Source organism: Girardinichthys multiradiatus, chromosome 3, assembly GCF_021462225.1.
Source record: "Girardinichthys multiradiatus isolate DD_20200921_A chromosome 3, DD_fGirMul_XY1, whole genome shotgun sequence".
Taxonomy (NCBI): Eukaryota; Metazoa; Chordata; class Actinopteri; order Cyprinodontiformes; family Goodeidae; genus Girardinichthys; species Girardinichthys multiradiatus.
Window position 1 is genome coordinate 21,856,201 of NC_061796.1, and position 21,192 is coordinate 21,877,392.

Below are 21,192 nucleotides of genomic sequence, written 5' to 3' on the forward strand. Positions count from 1 at the left end.
GTTTTTTTGGGGGCCTGTTCAGACTGCTGTGACTCCGTTAAGGGCTTCAGCTTCAGTGTCAAAGTGGGTGGATCTGGCAGGACAGGTGAAATTGCAAGCCACGAGCAATTCAGGTGCAATGACAGACTCCACATTTCTACTTCTATGAAGAATAACTCAGGGCCTCAGAGGAGCCTTCCTCAGCCGCTTGGAAAGCAGAACTTGGGAATAAATAAATTTGCAAATCAGCACAGAAATAAAAAAAAAGAACAACCATTTCACAGCGATTCGTTCACCAAAACAACATAATGCTGCTGTCAAAATTGACTTAGGTAAAATACTTAAAAGAATAATATTAAAGTTGCTTACATTGTTAGTGGGTTATGCTAGTGCTTAAGAAAAACATCTCATTTCATTATTTTTCTTTTATCAGTAGTCTCAGGAGGAGTACATTTGTCCTGAATTCAAATGAAAGTTACAATATTGAGCGCAACACTGGCGCAGCGGCACAACTCATGGCCCATGGACCCGACCACAGTCTCCTGAGCAGCATGTCTTCCCCTTCTCTTCACCCCATTTCTTCATCCCATTTCTTGTGTGCCATCTTTCAAAGAAAAGTGACAAAATAAAGGCCACTAGTGCCACAAAACAAATCTTTAAAAAAATATTAATATTTAATATTAAGTTAGAATAAATTCCATCCTGAGTCCACCCGTGTATGCAATGGGAGAGCTAGACATACCATGGATTGTGAAAATGCCCCAATTCTAAATATCATCATAACATAAACATTTTATGCCAGGCTTAAAATAATTTATTTGAATAAAATTTGTCCAGCAGACACCAACATATGTATATTATTTAAAAGCAAGCAAACAAGCAGCACCACATTGAGGTGTGACACAGAGAGGTCGAGGCGTGTTGTTTACGTACTTATGAAATGATCGTAGTCTTCTCTTTAAGATAGAAAATTTGGAGGTTGTGCACCCACCCTAAAGTAGTTTGTCCATTGGTCCTTAGAGACTCGCCATTCCTAAATTCTTCACAAATGCTGACCTAAACCCACAATGCATTGCGAGATCACGTGTGCTTTCAAGCCCTATTGGCTGTTTTCTGGTGACATTGGCAAAAACATAGTTTTCTCCTTTGCCATGCCACTTAGTCCAGTCCTTGTATGTTATTATCTAGTGAATCTAAGGAGGGCATTACCATCAGCAAATATGCAGCTGCTATTCGTGCTCCAATTTCTTGATAGGTGGTGTTTTGATGATCTACATTTCTTAATTAAATGCAGCAGTACAATAGGCTAGCTCGGAGGGTCATTGCTCCACTACAACCTTGTTTAACAGCAGTATGCCTAAGTCTAACTAATGTATTCTAGCAAGTCTCTCGATAGAGACACTGAACAAAATATAAACGCAACACTTTTGTTTTTGCTCCCAGTTTTCATGAGCTGAACTCAAAGATCTAAAACATTGTCTATGTACACAAAAAAATAAACATTTCTCTCAAAAACTGTTCACAAATCCATCATTGTCTAGAAGGACTTTTTGTATATTTTATATTAATATTTGTTTTGTTTTTATTATTATTCATATACAGACCCATTGAATAAATTAGAACATGATTTCAGCAATTTATTTCAGTAACTCAATTCACTAATTGAAATACATTATATATATTAATTACACAAGTAGTAATGTTTTAAATAGAATACATGTTTCCAACAAAAATATCCTTTTTGACCCCTCAGTGGGAATATTCAGGTGTACCAGCAGCACAGTGATGGATCCAGAAGCATGCAGATCCATACAAAGGTAAAATATAAAAAGATGAATTAAGAAACTGTACAGTAAGTAATCAGTCTATCACTGAAGAAGCTCTCACTCCTCCATCGTAGGACAAAGCTGGCCTTCCTGATGAGCTTATCCAACTGCTTCCTCTTAGCTGTAGATAATCTGCTGCTCTTAAAACCTTTATTTCTATTAATTAGGATTATTTTCCACTTACAGATAATGAAAACACAACATTCGCATTAGATTATTAGATTGGACCAATAAAAAAAAATGCATTTTTGTACAGATATATAGACCTAATGGAAAGTATTTTTAATACCCGCTTAATCATTCTTATTTTGAAAGGTTCATTTAATCTAACAAAATAGCACCATTGGTAAAACATGTTCTAATTTATTGAATATGACTGTAGTTTTCCTATTATTTACATCTGGAAAACAAACTGTTGTAAACAGTAAATGAATCGATAACAAAAGGATTGACAGTTGTTTGCCGGCACATTGGTTCTGTTATGTCTGAGTGGAAATGTAGCAGCATGCAAATTTAGCAGATTAGGATCCACTCTGGATGGTGTCTTTACATATACGTGGATCACAGAGTAGACAAAGACTCTGTCCCGTTGCCTTTGCTGGATTAGTTTTTTAGAGATTGCCTTGATAACTTTTCAGGTTTTTAGCTTGCATTGTTTTAATGTTCTTTTTGGCCTCTTGTGTGATAGGTTGTGAGGGTTATAAAAGCAGCAAGATTTTCTTACTTTGATAGCTTTGGCTTTCATATTTTCCAAACATTCTGTTATTAAAGATGCTTTAAAGTTATTTTTCCGTGTTGTAACATGAACCAGAATGCTAATTTGGCCACAACTTAGCAGAAAATGTGAGTTGTAGCATCCACATGAGGAGTAGCTGGCTAAAATGTGTGTTACACTCCTATACACTATTTTATTTCCACTTTTCAACTTCTTTGTACACAACCAACATTGAACTTGCAGCACGGTTTGTGAAGAGGATTTTTAAAATAATAACATGGCTATTTTGACATCTTTGTGATACTGACTGGAAAGGTCAGCAAAGGTCAGTCACCTAGACTAGAGTGGTATTCTGACTGATAGACCCACTTTGTTCCCCAAAAAGACACATACTAAAGAACTGCAGTTTAACTGAGCACATTATGAAGTCATATGAGAAAAAAGATTGGACAGCACTCAGTTAGAGGAGGATAATGTCAAGTGTTCTTGCCCCATCCCCACTAAAATGCCTCTGCATGTCTTGCTGTAGCAACATTAATGTCAGCACTTCATTGGAATGATAAAATGACTATATATATAATCAGTTTTTCCACATAGAAAAATCAATAATGGGAGTGAAATACTCTACCATTAAAACAGTTGGATGTAGAGTGCCCCATATTTCTTTCAATGGCTCGTGTTGCTTCTTTCACATAGTCTATGCCTTTTTTAAATTGACATCCAGCATTTTTTTGCAACTCTAATTATCCCTCACTTTTGTGCAAGAACAACCCATGACCCTGAAGCAAAAGCCAACGGTCACTTTTGGCATGGACAGTTTTCATTCCCACTGCGGAATTTGGTTTCTCCTGTTACTTTCAGAGCAGGAGCTGAAAGTAACAGGAAATGTCATTATAACAGAGGCTAGCCTCTGAGCATCTCTCAGCAATATTTTTTTCAAACAGAAAGAAATCCCTTTGAGACCTTCGATGAGGCGTGTTAAGTTTTGTTGAGATTCACACAGATGAAAGTCTCTATTACATGTCCTCTCTGCCGCAGTGTAATAAAGAGGCTAGATCAGTTTGCAGATCTTGTTTTACTCTACCTTGTATAGTGATGTCTGACAATGCCCTTCTTTTTACCTTTCTTCTATCTGTCCTTTTGATGCCCCCATCATCACCCGATAATCTCATTACCTTGATGATCGTCTTCATCGTGTCTTCCCTATGTTCCTCATCCTCCATGAACAATATTCCCCTTCTCTTTTTGCCTTCCTGTCCATGTGTTTAGTTGCCTCCTCTGTCTCATTTTTCTCTGCTCCACCATGGAGCAGACTGTTGGTATTTTTTTGTTTTTTTTTATGGATCTGTCTGTCGGGACAGGCAGGCTTATAGAACAGCTGACTGACAGACTTAATTTACAAATGATGACAGGCATGCAGAGAGAATCAAGACAAAGTATGGGGTATCTTAGAGACGTTCTATCAAGTTCTACAATTTTAAGGAGTTCATTTAAAGGGACATTGATCTCAGGGACTATTCACACCTGCCGTTTACCTGCATCCTGACTGAAACAAACACAAGTGGCCAGCCTCAAACACAACTGTTAACATGGCATTAAAGCCCAAATTGAGTAATCAGGTCTTTGTTACTTGCTTTGCATGCAAATAACACAACATCCAGTGGGCTATCACCAACACCATCAGCAGTTCTACTGATGTTGCTGTTAAACCAAATGTAAAACTACAATGCAGTGAAACAGCAAACAGCTCGTTGGCAGCAGTCACCTGTCACCTTTTTCTACACACCTTTATTGTGAATGTAGCCTAAGCACTGTATAAAATTGAGTAAAAATGCAACACCAAAAAAAGAAATTATAGTATAGCACTCAAAAACAAACTCTACAGCCGAAAGAAAGCGTATTCACATATACTGCAACCTGTAATAAACCAATTAATATAGTACTGGCAGAAGACTCGTACTCGTCGTCTTACGCTTATCCGAGACTGGGTTGTGGGGGCAGCAGTCTCAGCAGAGCCGCCCAGACTTCCCTCTCCCCAGACACCTCCTCCAGCTCCTCTGGGGGAAGCTCCTCACCCTATCTCCAAGGGAGCACCTGGCCAACCTCCAGAGGAAGCTCATTTCAGCCACCTCTATCCGGGATCTCGTTCTTTGGGTCATGACCTAAAGTTCATGACCATAGGTGAGAGCAGGAACATAGACCAACTGGTAAATGAAGGCAGAACAGAAATACTGGCAGAGGAGCAGTTTTTCATGAATGATAATTTCAAGGAGTTAATACAAATTTCAAGCCTAAAAAAGTCCATACCCGTCAGCATATTACCTCAGACAAGTTAAAACTGAGTCTGATTTTAAAGTGGAACTAAAGCAGATGTAAAAGTATAACCCCGCCCCAGACAAATTTTGAAAAACACCAACAGAGTGGGCAGTGCCAAGAGACACTAAGGGGCACTAAGGGGGTTTAGTGGGGTGTAGTCAGGAGGATGAGGGAGACTGCAAGCTAGCTTAATTTGACATGTTGACACACCTGGTAGTTTCCCCACGGATAGATCTTTTGAGGTAGGAGGATTTTTCACCTCCCTCGTCACCGGAGATTAATGGAGGCCAGGAGGCCTTAGCCTTATCAGTTTGAGCCTCTGAATTAAGGCACTGACTCAGCGATGCCCAAAGCTGGTGCTGCGAGGCAGTGGAGAACAAAAAGGATCCAGTTTCCAAGTGATAAAGTGATGTTAGCAGCATCATTGCTAACATGGGCTAACAATCAATGCAGTAACTTTTAAAAAGTTTACATTTATATTTGGATTTATATTATCTCATGTAAAGAATATGATAAAAGGTATGAAGCATAAAATGCTATGGGGGCGCGTGTCTGATTGAGAAGGTTTTATACCTGAACACGGGGCTGTATGATAGACATGTACCAAGCTGTATTATTCGAACCAATAGAAAAATTCAACTGCAGTATCTACTGTTCAACCCAACGAGGGCAGCACTAAGATGCTTTTACGACATGTATTACAGAAATAAACAAGTTTACATGAAAATGTAGAAAATTGCACAGAAACATAAAGATAGCACCCTTAAAGCCCAATTTGATTTGAGGTTGAATTCCACTTGACTTATGTTACGGCCTTCTGTTACATGACACTCAAGTGAAAAGTCTCTTGCCTGTGATGGTGGATTGAGTGAAGACACCATCATTTACACCTGTATGTAGCACTGGGCATGGTCGGATCACCCCCAATGCTTTTTAGGGCCAGGTCAGAACAAGGCCTTAGTATATCATAATTCACCTTTCCCTCAGCAATACTGTGGTTGGTGCAGTCTGTAACTGGAAAGGAATATTTTTTGATCCTACTGTCAAAAACGACTTCTCTAAAATTGAGTGTCTTCAAAGTGAAACTCATATACATAATCATTACACATAGAGCAAAATATTTCAAGCTTTTATTCCATGTAATTATGATGATTATGGCTTACAGGCAAAGAAAACCCCCAAAAATATGTTTTAAGCACAAATGCCAGGCTTCTGAAAAGTTTGCCCATTTCTATGCCCTCAATACTTGGTTGGGCCTCCTCTTGGATAAATTACCGCATCATTGCGCTGTGGCACAGAGGTGATCAGCCTGTGGTTTTGGGTAGGTGTAATGGAAGCCCAGATTGCTTTGATAGCTGCCCTCAGGTCACTTGCCTTGTTGGGTCTGGTGTCTTTCATCTTCCTCTTGACAATAGCCCATTGTCAAGGGTTGTGTGTGGGGTTCAGGTCACAGGAGTTTGCTGGCCAATCAAGAACAGGAACACCATGGTCATTGAACCAGCTTTTGGTATCTTTGGCAGTGTTGGGAGGTGCCAAGTCCTGCTGGAAAATAAAATCAACATCTCTATACAGCTTGTCAGCAGAGGGAAGGATGAAGTGATCTAGAATTTCAGAAGCATTTCAGGATTGCCTAGACATGAGGCATGCAACATTTATAGCCCAGGTCTAGCATTCATCTGTGTTTGGTGACTCTTGACGCACCAAATCCAACCTTAGTCTACTCCTTGTGAAGCTCCCCCAAATTCATTCAAGAATTTGGGGGAGCTTCACAAACGTCTCTAGGCTGTGTTTATCTATGTTGCTGGTGCACCTTTTTCCTACCCTACTTCTTCCTTCCACTCAACTTTCTGTTAATGTGCTTGGATACAGACCTCTGCAAAAAACAATCTTCTTCAGCAATTAGTTTTTTGTGGCTTACCCTCCTTGTGATGGTTGTGGATGTGGACGACTGTCTTCTAGACATCTGTCAAGTCAGCAGTTGTCCCCATGATTGTATAGCCAGTGACCCAGAGTGAGAGACCATTTAAAGGCTCAGAAAACCTTTGCCCAGAAGTTCTTGTTAGGAGGTAGATGGTTTGAGATTTGAGATCCAGGTGAACTCCAGTGTAAGCCTGAATTCAGCACCGGAAAAACTTCAACAAGGAAAAAATGAGAGGAAAATGTCAGACTACGCAGACAGATAGATAGATAGATAGATAGATAGATAGATAGATAGATAGATAGATAGATAGATAGATAGATAGATAGATAGATAGATAGATAGATAGATAGATAGATAGATAGATAGATAGATAGATAGATAGATAGATAGATAGATAGATAGATAGATAGATAGATAGATAGATAGATAGATAGATAGAATCACTGGTATTAATTGACCCAATACTTTTGGCAATAAAGTGTATGTCTTGTTATCCTCAATTTCCATCACCTATATTTGATTGATTTACTTTTAATTGTTAATCAACTTATTAATATTATAATTAGTTTTGTTGGTCTGTATTCTTAGTTTGATCATTTTGTGTGTGCGTGCCTAGTGGTTTTATGTCAGTCCTTCTGTTTTCACTTCTGTAAAGCACTTGGTTGTCCTAAGAAGTTCATGTGACATAATTTGTGTCACTATGTCTAAAACATCCAGACAGCCTTGCTTAGCAGATCACATTGCAAATCTTACAGTATCAGATGTGCAAAAAGAAAATATTGACTGTTTTATACATAAAACAGTTTATTAACAGAGGTCACAGAAATGCCAATCAGACACATAACAGTATGAAGGAGTATAGGAAACCTCTATTGCAAAATATCTACGTATTTGTTTCTATTTGGAATAACATGTTTCACTCACATATCTTTCTTTGAATACACAGTTTGAGACTACCTGTAAATCTGAATTCTATCTTTGTAAGGTTCCACTCTTTATGGCCTAATTAGATCAAAATTCTTGAGTGTGATCAATTAGTTTCACTTTAATTGCCTTATCTTCTGATCAACTGCTTCGCCTATACTTCTTTCAGTTCAGTGGCTTTGCAGCTCTCAAAGCAGTAAAGGCCTTCCAGCTGTTTTCTAATTGAGTTTTCTTATTCCATTTTGATTGTTTGGACTTCCTCCTTGGATTCTTTGGCCCTTTGATGTACAGGGGTTGGACAATGAAACTGAAACACCTGTCATTTTAGTGTGGGAGGTTTCATGGGTAAATTGGACCAGCCTGGTAGCCAGTCTTCATTGATTGCACATTGCACCAGTAAGAGCAGAGTGTGAAGGTTCAATTAGCAGGGTAAGAGCACAGTTTTGCTCAAAATATTGAAATGCACACAACATTATGGGTGACATACCAGAGTTCAAAAGAGGACAAATTGTTGGTGCACGTCTTGCTGGCGCATCTGTGACCAAGCCAGCAAGTCTTTGTGATGTATCGAGAGCCACGGTATCCAGGGTAATGTCAGCATACCACCAAGAAGGACGAACCACATCCAACAGGATTAACTGTGGACGCGAGAGGAAGCTGTCTGAAAGGGATGTTCGGGTGCTAACCCGGATTGTATCTAAAAAATATAAAACCACGGCTGCCCAAATCACGGCAGAATTAAATGTGCACCTCAACTCTCCTGTTTCCACCAGAACTGTCCATCAGGAGCTCCACAGGGTCAATATACGCGGCCGGGCTGCTACAGCCAAACCTTTGGTCACTCATGCCAATGCCAAACGTTGGTTTCAATGGTGCAAGGAGCGCAAATCTTGGGCTGTGGACAATGTGAAACATGTATTGTTCTCTGATGAGTCCACCTTTACTGTTTTCCCCACATCTGGGAGAGTTACGGTGTGGAGAAGACCCAAAGAAGCGTACCACCCAGACTGTTGCATGCCCAGAGTGAAGCATGGGGGTGGATCAGTGATGGTTTGGGCTGCCATATCATGGCATTCCCATGGCCCAATACTTGTGCTAGATGGGCGCGTCACTGCCAAGGACTACTGAACCATTCTTGAGGACCATGTGCATCCAATGGTTCAAACAATGTATCCTGAAGGCGGTGCCGTGTATCAGGATGACAATGCACCAATACACACAGCAAGACTGGTGAAAGATTGGTTTGATGAACATGAAAGTGAAGTTGAACATCTCCCATGGCCTGCACAGTCACCAGATCTAAATATTATTGAGCCATTTTGGGTGTTTTGGAGGAGCGAGTCAGGAAACGTTTTCCTCCACCAGTATCACGTAGTGACCTGGCCACTATCCTGCAAGAAGAATGACTTAAAATCCCTCTGACCACTGTGCCGGACTTTTATATGTCATTCCCAAGATGAATTGACGGTGTATTAGCCGCAAAAGGAGGCCCTACATCATACTAATAAATTATTGTGGTCTAAAACCAGGTGTTTCAGTTTCATTGCCCAACCCCTGTATCTCTTGACTGTGAGTGTGATCTCTTTCAGACAATTAAGTTTATATGCGAAGGCGTTCAAAAAGGAAGGTAACTGTGCCTGCTTCTCTTTGATGACCTTCTTATACTGCCATGCTTGTTGTCAGCCACTGTTTTGGAATGGTGATGCTGAGCAAAAGCTGTGTGCAGGTAAAGCTACAGCAATAATTTTCTACCACACTGTTAGAAACAATTGAACGTGCAAAAACCAGGCTTGAGGAAACTTTAACTTAAATAAAAAAAGTATTGCTTTTTACTGTGACAGTAAAAGCACAATCATTTTTGCTTCTACTTGTGGCATGGCCCTCTTATCTGTATCTGATAAGTGTGAGAGAAACAAATAAAGAAAAGACTTTTCATAGGGTAACCTTAACGCTTTCTGTCAAGCTTTACGTTCTTAAGAAGTTGCACAGCATTGATATTTATTTTCTAATTATAAATACATTTCTAACATTATTATTTCGATGCTGTGGCCTTTCATTTAACGTGTCATATATCATAGTTATCTCCTTTTTTAATGACGAGCTTTATGTGAAACTAAGTGCTGTGTTGAGCCTTACTGAACCTAACCTTCTCTGTCTTGAATTTATTACATTAATTAACCTGGGTTTGTGTGATGGGGAGGACAGGTGAACAGATTCTTCACATTTTGAAACATTTCGAGGCTTTTGCTTCTAATTTATGTGGCAACTTATCAGCAGTGTTGTGTGACTGTGAGAAGAAGATTAGCAGTAGAGGAGACAGGCTAAGTTAAAAGACAGCAGAATAAATGGAGTGATGCACAGTGAGAGGATGAAAATAGGGGTAAAAGACATGACTGAAATAAACTACATAGGGGAGTATAAAAGTAATCAATCTGAAACCTCTGGCAGAAAGTTGATGAGACTGAAACAGGAGGTCAGAGAGATGATAAGAGTAATAGGTGAGACCAAATAAAAGATTGAGGAGAAGGCAGCCTAATCAAGTAACACAGACTTTACTAATTGCCATTTTAAGAAAGGGAAAAGCACTTTTCAAAGAACACTCATGCTGGTCTCTTCTTTGAATTATATTTCTGTCCTTGCCCCTCCTCCTTGTGCCGCCGTCTAGACAAGAGCAGAACAAGCTGTTCTTGTTATGGGTGGAAGAAGAGAAAATGTGCACTGTCATGGGGTTGCTTCCTGCCAGCCAGGCAAAGCAGAAGTATTGGCACCAAGAGCGGGCCAGCAAGCTCTTTCTTCAGTGTTGTGTTATACATGCGGTATAAGTTTCCTGTGTGTGTAGTAGCTGCTGCTTTCCTCCTTAACCACCGGTGACTTTCCCTTAGAGGTGGCACATTTAGCTTTTACCTGGCTAAGAAAAATGGTTCCCAAATAAAAAATGAAAGTAGACCCGATATACAGTGCTGCAAGGAAATTTTTGCTCCCAGTTTTGCTTTTTTTAGATCCTTACAAAAATGAGTAGACAAAGATGGTAAAAGTAAAATGAAAAATGCAATTTTCCAACAAAATGTATTTATTGAGGGAAAAAAAGTAATATATATACCAATCTGGCCCTATGTAAAACAACTAATATCCCCCTTATTAAATCAGTAATTAACTGTGATTAACCACCTGTTTTTTTTTTTTTTTTTCCAAGGATTCAAAGTATTAAATTAGTTTGTTGTTCCAGTGTGCTCTTACATGAGAAAAAAAAAAAATAACTGAGGACCTGGTATCAACTAATGACTAAAAAAAAGCTCTTAAATAAACAGAACAAGATGTAAAATAATTTTGGGTAAGATTGCTTTAAAGATGTCCAAAGTGCATCAGTAGTGTTTGTATTGCACCAATGGAAGTGGAGCTGCTGGTGAGCCTAACTAACCAGACAGGAGGAGTTGTTGGTCCAGGGGAGATCCTTGCTGAGGTAAATGCTCAGGTACCTTTAGCTAGAGACCACTCATACAGCTAATCCTCCCATGTGCGTAGGAGGGACATGTTGTTTACTCTTCCTCAAGTTCACAGTCATCTATTTGGTCTTCTTCACATTGATACAGAGGTTGTTTTCTATGCACCAACCCTGTAAGATGTTCCATACCTTCTCTGTGTTTGGATTAATCCATATTAGTGATGCAGAGTGTCTGTCAAAAGTACACAAATAAATCCTCTGCAACTATGTATACTGTCTCCAGGGACTGGTTTTTGAACAAGCTGATGTTATAATAGAGCTGCTTAAGAGCATCACTAGTCTAAACATCCAGTGGGATGTAAACAATAGCAACAAATACTGCCGTTAACTCACGTGTCAAATAGTGTGGACTACATTTAATAGTCAAATGTTCAGTTGATTTAGAGCATTGACTATTTACCATCATGTAGAGTCTATCATTGTGACTTCTCCCTAACCGATGGCCTTGGTCTGTACAAAAGAGTTGTAGACCATGCATCCGGAAGGCTAAGTTCGGAAGGCTTTTACTCAACCAGGGTTCTATAAAAAGAATGCCCCTATTCCATTAGTACATACTCTACTTGGGTTGGGTCAGCTCTAAAAGGTTTGGTTCGTTTTCCATTACAATTCATTACCATGTCAATGTGGGTGGGATTTTCAATATCAAGCCCATCGATATCACAGTCTGAAAAGTAACGTGATTTGATTTGAATGTGACACAAACACAACAACAGTCTTGACTGCCACTTTGTCTATGGCTGCTGTCAGACTCAGAGTGAAAGAAGAGAACCAGAGAAGGCTGCGGGCAGCAAGACGAAACACTCTGGATAAGTACAGGACAGAGAGGGAAGCCATGGAGCGGTATCAAGCCCAGCATACAATGATTGAAAAGTTATTATCATCGTTTTTCTAGCTTCTTTGACCCACATTCAGAAATACACTCAGGAAAACAGGAAAAATCTTAACAAGTTTAAGAAATTCGATTGCTGGAGAAACAGGAACTCGCTGCTGTGTGTAGATGGGATCAATGGTAAGTGACAGGTAAAATTCTGGGTTGTTGATCTGATATGTTTTGCCTACAGAGGGTGATTAGGAGATCCGCCAGGGGGGAGGAGAAGGTAGATGATGGATACTCCGGGAGCGTGTCGGGTAAGTGAAAGGTCCAGGTAATTCTGTTTTACTTGCACTTCAGGGGGAGGTGGCACCAGGTGGGTGATCTTGGAGGGAAGCACGGTGGAGGGTGAGCCAGGTTTGTTCACAGGTAGCGAGAGGAGGCTTGAAACCCGAATGCAGCCAACTGAGAAGATAATCCGTGAAGTTCTCTTGCAGAGACAGAGTCTGGATTTTCTGCATACGCAGACTGGATAAGAAGCTCGGAACTGGAGGTAACCTGGGAAGGAGGACACGAGAAGGTAAGTACTCAGAAAAAAATCTCAAAGAGACTTGTCTTGGCCAGCTAGAGTTGCCACTGCAGGTTAACACTCAGGCGCCGGAGTGTTGGCAACGTTAGGTACTTAAGCTCCTCTCCTGATGAGGCTGATGGAGAACACCTGTGGACTCAGCTCCAACTGGGCCTCTGGTGCCATCTAGAGGTTGGATGGGGTTGGGAGCAGGTAAAACAGGTGAACCGAAAGAAACTCCCAGAACTCCGACAGTTATTCGTTTTTAGAATATTCTGTGACTAGTGATGCTGCCCCCTACCCAATCAGTGATTGATAGTCTTAGACATTGCATTTTCAACAAGGGTCAGCTCGCTTGGAACAGCAAGTAAGCAGGTACTAAACGTGGTAATGGTTCCAAATAAGTAGTATGAAAAGGCCTAAAAAAGTAGGGCCATTCCGAACTGAGCTGAGTAGGGACTAGTTGAAAAGTTGCAATAGTACTGCACAGTTCTTCATATTACAATAGGCTTCAAGTTCAGATTCAGTAATTGCCTGATATAGTTTTGAGTTCTGGTTAGGCAGTTATAACTGAGCCATTCTTTATGTCCATAAGTTCAAGAAATCACTTAAATAGAACCTCATTGATAACATGAAGTAAACTGAAAAACCCTAAGCTAATGCGCACTTGGGTTATACAGCAGAACAATGTTCCAAACCGCACCAGCAGATAGGGATGGATAATTTGTTTAATCAGTAATCGGTATTGTGGTATACATATTCATTAGATGGCAAAAACAAACAATAATTTATGTTTGCAAACCTTAAAATGCTTTGGACTGTTACTTTTACAGTTTTTCCACCACTGTTTCCGTTAGACCATCAATAAACATTATGTTTAAAAATCTGAAAAAAAAAATTTAGTTATCATGTGCTGTTCAATCAATAAAATTTCACTACTTAATACAACAAGTATCTTGAAGTAGCCTAAAGGCTAGGTTTTTTCTAAGACTTGTATTTGTGTTGGGGAGCTTTACCTGTAGTAACACGTAGTACCAGACTAATAATCCATTGCAAATAACAAGAGCAATTAATTCGTTTTCACTGTCTCATTTATTGTTATTGCAATGAATACCACAAAAATATTGTGATCACATTTTAAGTCCATATTGCCATACCTACCTGCAAGTCAACCTCTGAATGGCTCAACAGAAAAAAAAAAAAAAAAGATTTTGGAATGGCCTCGTCAAAGTGTGGGCTCAAATCTGATTGAGAAGCTGTAGAATGGCCTTAGACAATTCATTCATGCTTATAAACAGTCCAATGTGCCTGAAATAGAACTATTCAGCCACAAAAATGAGTGGACCAAAATTCCTCTACAGTGATGTGTAAGACTCAGATAGCCAGTCATTGTGAACACTTGATGGTAGCGGCTGTGGTAGGAATTTCTCCTGTAACCGGTGGGGGGCTGGTTCGAACCCCCGCTCTGTTAGTCTCAGTTATTGTGTCTTTGGGCAAGACATCCACCATGCCTGCTGAAGGTGGTCAGAGGGCTTGGTGGAACCGATTGTATGGCAGCCTCACTTCTGTCAGTCTGGCCCAGGGCAGCTGTAGCTACAATGTAGCTCACCACTGCCAGTGTGTGAATGTGTGTATGAATGGGTGAATGACTGATGGTAGTGTAAATCACTTAGGAGTCTTTGGGGACTTGAAAAACCGCTAAACCAGTGCAGGCCATTTACCAATTACATTGGGTCAGGTTGGTTTTGCGAGCTACATAAAATCATCATGTGAAACAAATAATTCTTATTTCCTCATATTTTCTCTGTCTGATACAAAAATTGTTTCATCATCAGAAACATTCAAGTTTGACAAAGATAAAGCAGGAAATGTATGTAAGGGGGCATCTACTTTTTCACAACATACAGTATGAAACAGGATTTTAGCTCATAATTTAGCTGCACAAGAAATTTAGGTGGGTCAACAAGACAGTGACAGACAAATGGAGGTCCATAGATACACATAAAGACAGCAATAAAAATTATACTTCCAAGGTTTTTATACTCTGGTGCCACGTGATCCCACTATGCTCTGACGACCCAGCCACCCCTACTGACTGTCTGAAATGGAAACAAAAGAATTAGCACAGATGTTAAAAGCAGCACTCATGAGGGGTGGGGTCATCATATTCTCAAATTTGCCAGTTCAGACATATTTCTGGCAAGGTCCAAGCACTGCAGGCTGCAGGCTAGCTACAAGAGCTGAAAACCTGACTAATTAACCACAAAATATCAGCTTATTTTACTTCCAATTTTACAGAACTTTATTCTAGGCATTAAAACTTGAAAACTATATTCCTTAATTAAACGGGTATATATTCTATACTTTACTTAAGTTTACATATTAAAATGAAATCATAGCAGATATGAAGTGTAGATTGTAATATATATCTTGTTATACATATCTTCTATACGATTAAACTTGTTCAGGTATGCTGGGGGTCCCTCCTTGAACTGCCACCTTAACGTGGTGGAGGGGTTTGAGTGCTCAAATGATCCTAGAGGCTATGTTGTCTGGGGCTTAAATGCCCCTGGTTGGGTCTCCCATGGCAAACACGCTCTAGGTGATGGGTCAGACAAAGAGCGGTTCAAGAATCCTTCACAAGGACTAATTTATCGAGGCACGTGACGTCGCCGTGTTGGGGTTTACCCCAGTGGATAAGAGGGTCGCATCCCTGCACCTTCGGGTTGGGGAGAGGTCTCTGACTATCATTTCAGCCTACGGGCCAGGTGGTAGTGCGGAGTACCTGGCCTTCTTGGCGTCCCTGTCAGGGGTGCTGGATAGTGCCCCTCCCGGGGACTCCATTATTCTGCTGGGGGACTTCAATGCCCACGTGGGAAACGACAGTGACAACTGGAGAGGCGTGATTGGGAAGAATGGCCTACCCGATTTGAATCCAAGCGGTGTTTTGTTATTGGACTTCTGTGCTAGTCCCGGATTGTCCATAATGAACACCATGTTCAAACATAAGGTTGTCCATCAGTGCACTTGGCACCAGGACACCCTAGGCAGGAGGTCAATGATCAACTTTGTTGTCGTATCATCAGACCTTCGGCCACATGTTTTGGACACTCGGGTGAAGAGAGGAGCTAAGCTGTCCACTGATCACCACCTAGTGGTGACTTGGATCCGCTGGGGGAGGAGAAAGCCGGACAGACCTGGCAGGCCCAAGCGCATAGTGAGGGTCTGCTGGGAATGTCTGGTGGACCCCTTGGCCAGGGATGTATTCAACTCTCACTTCCGGGAGAGCTTTGACCAGATTCCGACAGATGTTGGAGACATAGAGTCCGAGTGGACCATGTTCTCCACATCTATTGTCGATGCTGCCGCCCGTAGCTGCGGCCGTAAGGTCTGCGTTGCCTGTCGCGGCGGCAATCCCAGAACCCGGTGGTGGACACCGGCAGTAAGGGATGCTGTCAAGCTGAAGAAGGAGTCCTATCGGCTGTGGTTGGCTTGTGGGACTCCTGAGGCAGCTGACGGGTACCATGAGGCCAAGCGCGCTGCGGCCCGGACTGTGGCAGAGGCAAAAACTCTGGCCATGGAGAAGGACTACGGGTTGGCCTCGAAGCGATTCTGGCAAACCGTCCGGCGCCTCAGGAGGGGGAAGCAGTGCTTCGCCAAAACTGTTTATAGTGGGGGTGGGAGGCTGCTGACCTCGACTGAGGACATTATCGGGAGGTGGAAGGAGTACTTCGAGGATTTCCTCATTCCTGCCATCATGCATTCCCTGGTGGAAACAGTGGCTGGGGACTCGGGGTTGGACTCTTTCATCGCCCAGGCTGAAGTCACCGAGGTGGTTAAAAAGCTCCGGGGTGGCAAGGCTTCGGGGGTGGATGAGATCCGCCCTGAGTACCTCAAATCTCTGGAATTTGTGGGGCTGTCATGGTTGACACGCCTCTTCAACATTGCGTGGCGGTCGGGGACAGTGCCTCTGGACTGGCTGACTGTGGTGGTGGTGGTGACCAGAGGGTGTGTTCCAACTACAGGGGATCATACTCCTCAGCCTCCCTGGTAAGGCCTACTCCAGGGTATTGGAGAGGTGAGTCCGGCCGATAGTCGAACCTTGGCTTCAGGAGGAGCAGTATGGTTTTCGTCCTGGCTGTGGAACACTGGACCAGCTCTACACCCTCTACAGGGTACTCGAGGGTTCATGGGAGTTTGCCCAACCGGTTCACATGTGTTTTGTAGACCTGGAGAAAGCATTTGACTGTGTCCCTCGTGTTGCCCTGTGGGGGGTGCACCTGGAGTATGGAATTGGGGGCCCTTTATTAGGGGCCATCCGGTCCCTGTACGAGCGGAGCAGGAGTTTGGTCCACATTGCCGGCACTAAGTCGGACCTGTTCCTGGTGCATGTTGGACTCCGGCAGGGCTGCCCTTTGTCACCGGTCCTGTTCATAACTTTTATGGAGAGGATTTCTAGATGTAGCCAAGGGCCGGAGGGGGTCTAGTTTGGGGACCAGTGGATTTTGTCTCTTCTTTTTGCAGAAGACATGGTCCTGCTGGCTCCCTCTAGCCGAGACCTACAGCATGCACTGTGGCGGTTCGCAGCCGAGTGTGGACACGGCGGAGGGACTATGTCTCTCGGCTGGCCTGGGAACGCCTTGGGCTCCCCCTGGAGGAGCTGGAGGAAGTGTCTGGGGAGAGGGACGTCTGGGTGTCTCTGCTGAGTCTGCTGCCCCCGCGACCCAGTCCCGGATAAGCGGAAGACGACGAGTACGAGTACGAGGTATGCTGGGGGACTGGTGTCTGTCTCCAAAGGTCAATGGACGAAAGGCGGGGGGAAACCCGAACGGGACAGATAACCAGTGTATCATAAACTTTACAATTTCATTATAAATTACATCACCTGTTGCCACAATACACAATATATAATATTTAAGTCTCTAAAATAAAAATGATAAAAAGCAACCCATATAGAACGTCAGGAAAGGACCAACTAATCTCCCTGAGACCCAGTCATTTATGGGCCATATAAAATAATTCAAGCGAATATTTCACCCTGAAGGTCTTTAAGTTGGAGATTCGAATAAATTGCTATAATCAGTGGTCATCAAAAGTATCTACCAGCTCATATTTGTGCTAAAACAAGGCAACAACATGATTGTCCAAATCTTTCATTGTTTTTATTGAGAAATTAATAAATGTCATGTAAGGTTGATACTTTATGTTGTACTGCTTTCCTGCTCTAAAGAAAGTTTTTGTATCAGAGTAATTAAAAATTACCTTCACTTTATTTAGGGAAATAATGAAGTGTGATACCAGCTTAAGAAGGCACACAGTATTAGCAGAGACAACTTTAATAGTGCTGGTACCCCAGCCATGGGTTACAATATGGATGAACATGGACTCTGAACTGTACACAACGAAAGGCCAGTATGAACTTTTACGGAACTTTTAATATAAATCACATTAACATACTTCCAGCTCAGCCCAGAAAGAATAAGCTGGACTTCCCGTGATGTCATTCAGTCTGAAACAAAAACAGCTTGTCCAACATTGCGTTCTCTTCCAACACAGTGACCTCAAGCGACGGCCGTACAGGAGAGGCAGCACATGTAAACGTTTCCTTGCAGGCAAGAATGCACTCTTTAACTTGGATCCAAAAATGACTACAATCCAGTGGTCGAATATCCATTTGTGTCCATGCAAAGTTAAGTATGAACTGCTGCTCAAAATGCTCTAGTGTTTATACGAAAAGGGATTATTAAGTACAAGCACTGCTTGCCTTCTCTTTTGAGGCCTACAGAAGTCCAGGTAGCGCAAGCTACCCTAATTGCAGCTATGAAGCCGCAGCAAATGTCATTTGTTCTGCCCACATGGGGCTGGATTATCGGGATAGCTTCGCTCCTCAGCTCGTCGCAGCTAGGGAGACAGGGTAGAGCAGACATGCCAGAATCATAACAAATATTTATTTTATGACATTTGGTTTTTGTTTGTGTTGAGAAAACTGAGCTATCTAAGTGCTAACAGACTATCTGCTCAGCTAATATGAACAGGCCTCTCAGCATCGAGGCTGTTCTGTGTTGTGTTTCTAATGTTAAGACAAACTTTATTTAAAGGGTAATTTTAAACACAGATTGGTTAAAATGTGCTGTCAACGCTCATGCATTTTAATGCTTTTATCAATGGTATTTTAAAGGTACGTTTGACTTTAAAGGAGTAATAACAAGCTGTATGTTTCCTTTGTTAGCTCCAACTGCTAACAGCTAAGGCTAGTAACACGTGACTCAGGCAATGGCTAGTTAACAGTGATTTATCCAGAAAGGTTGGTTCCTATTCAAGATAATATTTCCTCAAATATTGTTGTATTAAATAAAGACAGGTAATTAAACACCATTGACAATTAATTATCCAGACTGTTGGTTTTTATTAAGCAAACCATTCTTTGAAATATCATTTTTTTAAAATAATGTTTTACCTCATGTTGCATTGTGATTGGTGGTTTAAAGATATACCAATGATATTGTTAAAGTTAGTTCTAAGACTTACTTAACCTCATTTCTAGATTCCTCTAGATAGTCCTTGGTTCTCAAACATAAATAACATTGAATGGTAATGTTGCATCACTTTATTGGTCATGGTTTTTAACCTTTTTTGATTCACTTGTTCATATTGTATATAGTTCATTCGTGTTTCTTATTCTTTCATTTTGCTTGGTAGCTTTAGTTGAAGTGTTCTAGTATAGTTAAGTTTGTTCATTGAAATATGGCTTTGAGTTGAATTATTTTTATTAATAAATTCTTGAATTTTAAGAAATTGTGTGAATTTATTTCATCTATGTGCAGAGATTTGGTGTTCAGTAATGCCAGAGCTCGTTTCACCCTTTTCTCTGTTGTCCTAATACCACCGCCTTATTGGGCTGGTATTTACAGGACTGGTACTCACAGGACAACACAGACCAAATTATTATTTGATAAAATATTAAATAATATAATCATAATAGTAATCCCGACAAAAGTCAAAAACTATTAGAACAGAAAATCTTAGTTGGCCTAAACAGTTGATTAGTGATGAGCAGTTAAAACTAACAAAAGGTAACTTTAGACTTTTTTATAACTCTGTGCAATCACTCCTAATAAATTCAACTCATTTCTAGTCAGCTTGAGTTACAGATAGCAAATGCAAACTTCACAGATCTTATCCATTTCTGTCTAGTGGTGTCAATCATTTATTACTTGTCCCTGTTGTGTCATTTCATGTTTTTGCTGCTGCTGCTGGATGGTTGTCTTAGCTCTGCATCGTCATCTGGGAAAAAAAACAACTTTACTCCCTTAAAAAGAAAAAAACACATATAGTTAGAAAACATATCCATGGAGATGACATGCAGGTGAACACGCCTCTGCCACTCTGTTATTACTTGCTAAAGTTTGTGCGGTTTTAATTACAGTAATGATTTTGCTGGCACTGTTTATTTGAAGCCTATTTTAAATAAGAAATGTGATGTAGATTATATAGAAGGTGTTCAAGAGCATCTAAAGGGCCACTCTTTGTCTTTGTGCTGTGATAAGAGTTAGTAATTCACACACACACACACACACACACACACACACACACACACACACACACTCTTGTTTTGCTATATGTAGTGAGGACCATGTGTTGACTCCCATTGACTTCCATTGATTTTCAGTCATTTTCATCCCTTTCTATGCCCTAACCCTGACAATAACCCTAAACCTAACCATTACCAGTGCATGCCTAACCCTAACCTTAACCTAAAGTCAATTCACACCTTAGTCCTAAACCTAACCATTAGCAAAATAGGTTGTGTGAGGACCAGCAAAATGTCCTCACTTTGGTACAAACGGTCCTCAATTTGATGGTGAAATCGGGAAAATGGTTCTCACTGTGTTGCCAAGACAGGAACACACACACACACACACACACACACACACACACACACACACACACACACACACACACACAAGTACCTGTTTATTGAATTAAATTACGGAGCAAAGGGAGAAAGATAGATCTGTCACTACAGTCAAAATCTCACTGGTAATGTGTATCAATGTAAAGTTTTTCATTCGTTTAGATTAAATTATTGTGAATGTTTGTATAAAAGACATCGAATTAGCTGTAACTGTAATAATGGACTAAGCAAGAGATCTTTATGCAACATTTTAAATTGGATATAGGCCTAAAGGTTCAGGGCCCGGAACGGGTTCAGGTGCTGGGGCGGTCTGCCTGTCTCCACCCTCGGAGGGATGGGGACCACCTCCTGGGTCTGGAGGCTGGTTGTCCCTATGGGGTATCGGCACCTGGACCTGGGAGTATAGAGTATGTATGGGGAGTGTGAGTGAGTGTACGACGTCCATTGTTGTTTGTCTTTATGATGGGTGCGTGTGTGAGTGTTTTTATGTGTACGCATGAGGGTGGGAATGTGTGATTGTGATTGTGTGTGCCTGTGTTTTGTGTCAGGTTGGGTCTTGGGCTGCTCCCTCTCCTGGATGCGTTTAGGTCCCCCATGTGGGGCCTATTCCCTCCCCGCTATACTACCTGCCGGTGGTTGGTGTCTCTGCCCGCCGGTGTACTTGAGGTTCTTGGTATCCGGGGCTGGGTGCTTTGGTGTGTGCTGGCTCACTCCC

At 41.4% G+C, this 21,192-nt stretch overlaps 1 protein-coding gene across 4 annotated transcripts in view; it reads left to right on the forward strand.

Annotated features, from left to right (window-relative positions):
- LOC124866066 (low-density lipoprotein receptor class A domain-containing protein 4-like) overlaps positions 1-21,192 on the forward strand; it is a 406,571-nt gene that overhangs the window by 193,239 nt on the left and 192,140 nt on the right. For 3 of the 4 annotated variants that reach the window (XM_047361711.1, XM_047361714.1, XM_047361712.1), the window contains exon 3: positions 12,245-12,311. The exons of the other annotated variant lie outside the window; for it this stretch is intronic. In XM_047361711.1, the coding sequence (XP_047217667.1) occupies positions 12,245-12,311 (67 nt within the window). The remainder of the gene's footprint in view (positions 1-12,244; positions 12,312-21,192) is intronic. 4 annotated transcript variants of the gene reach the window in all.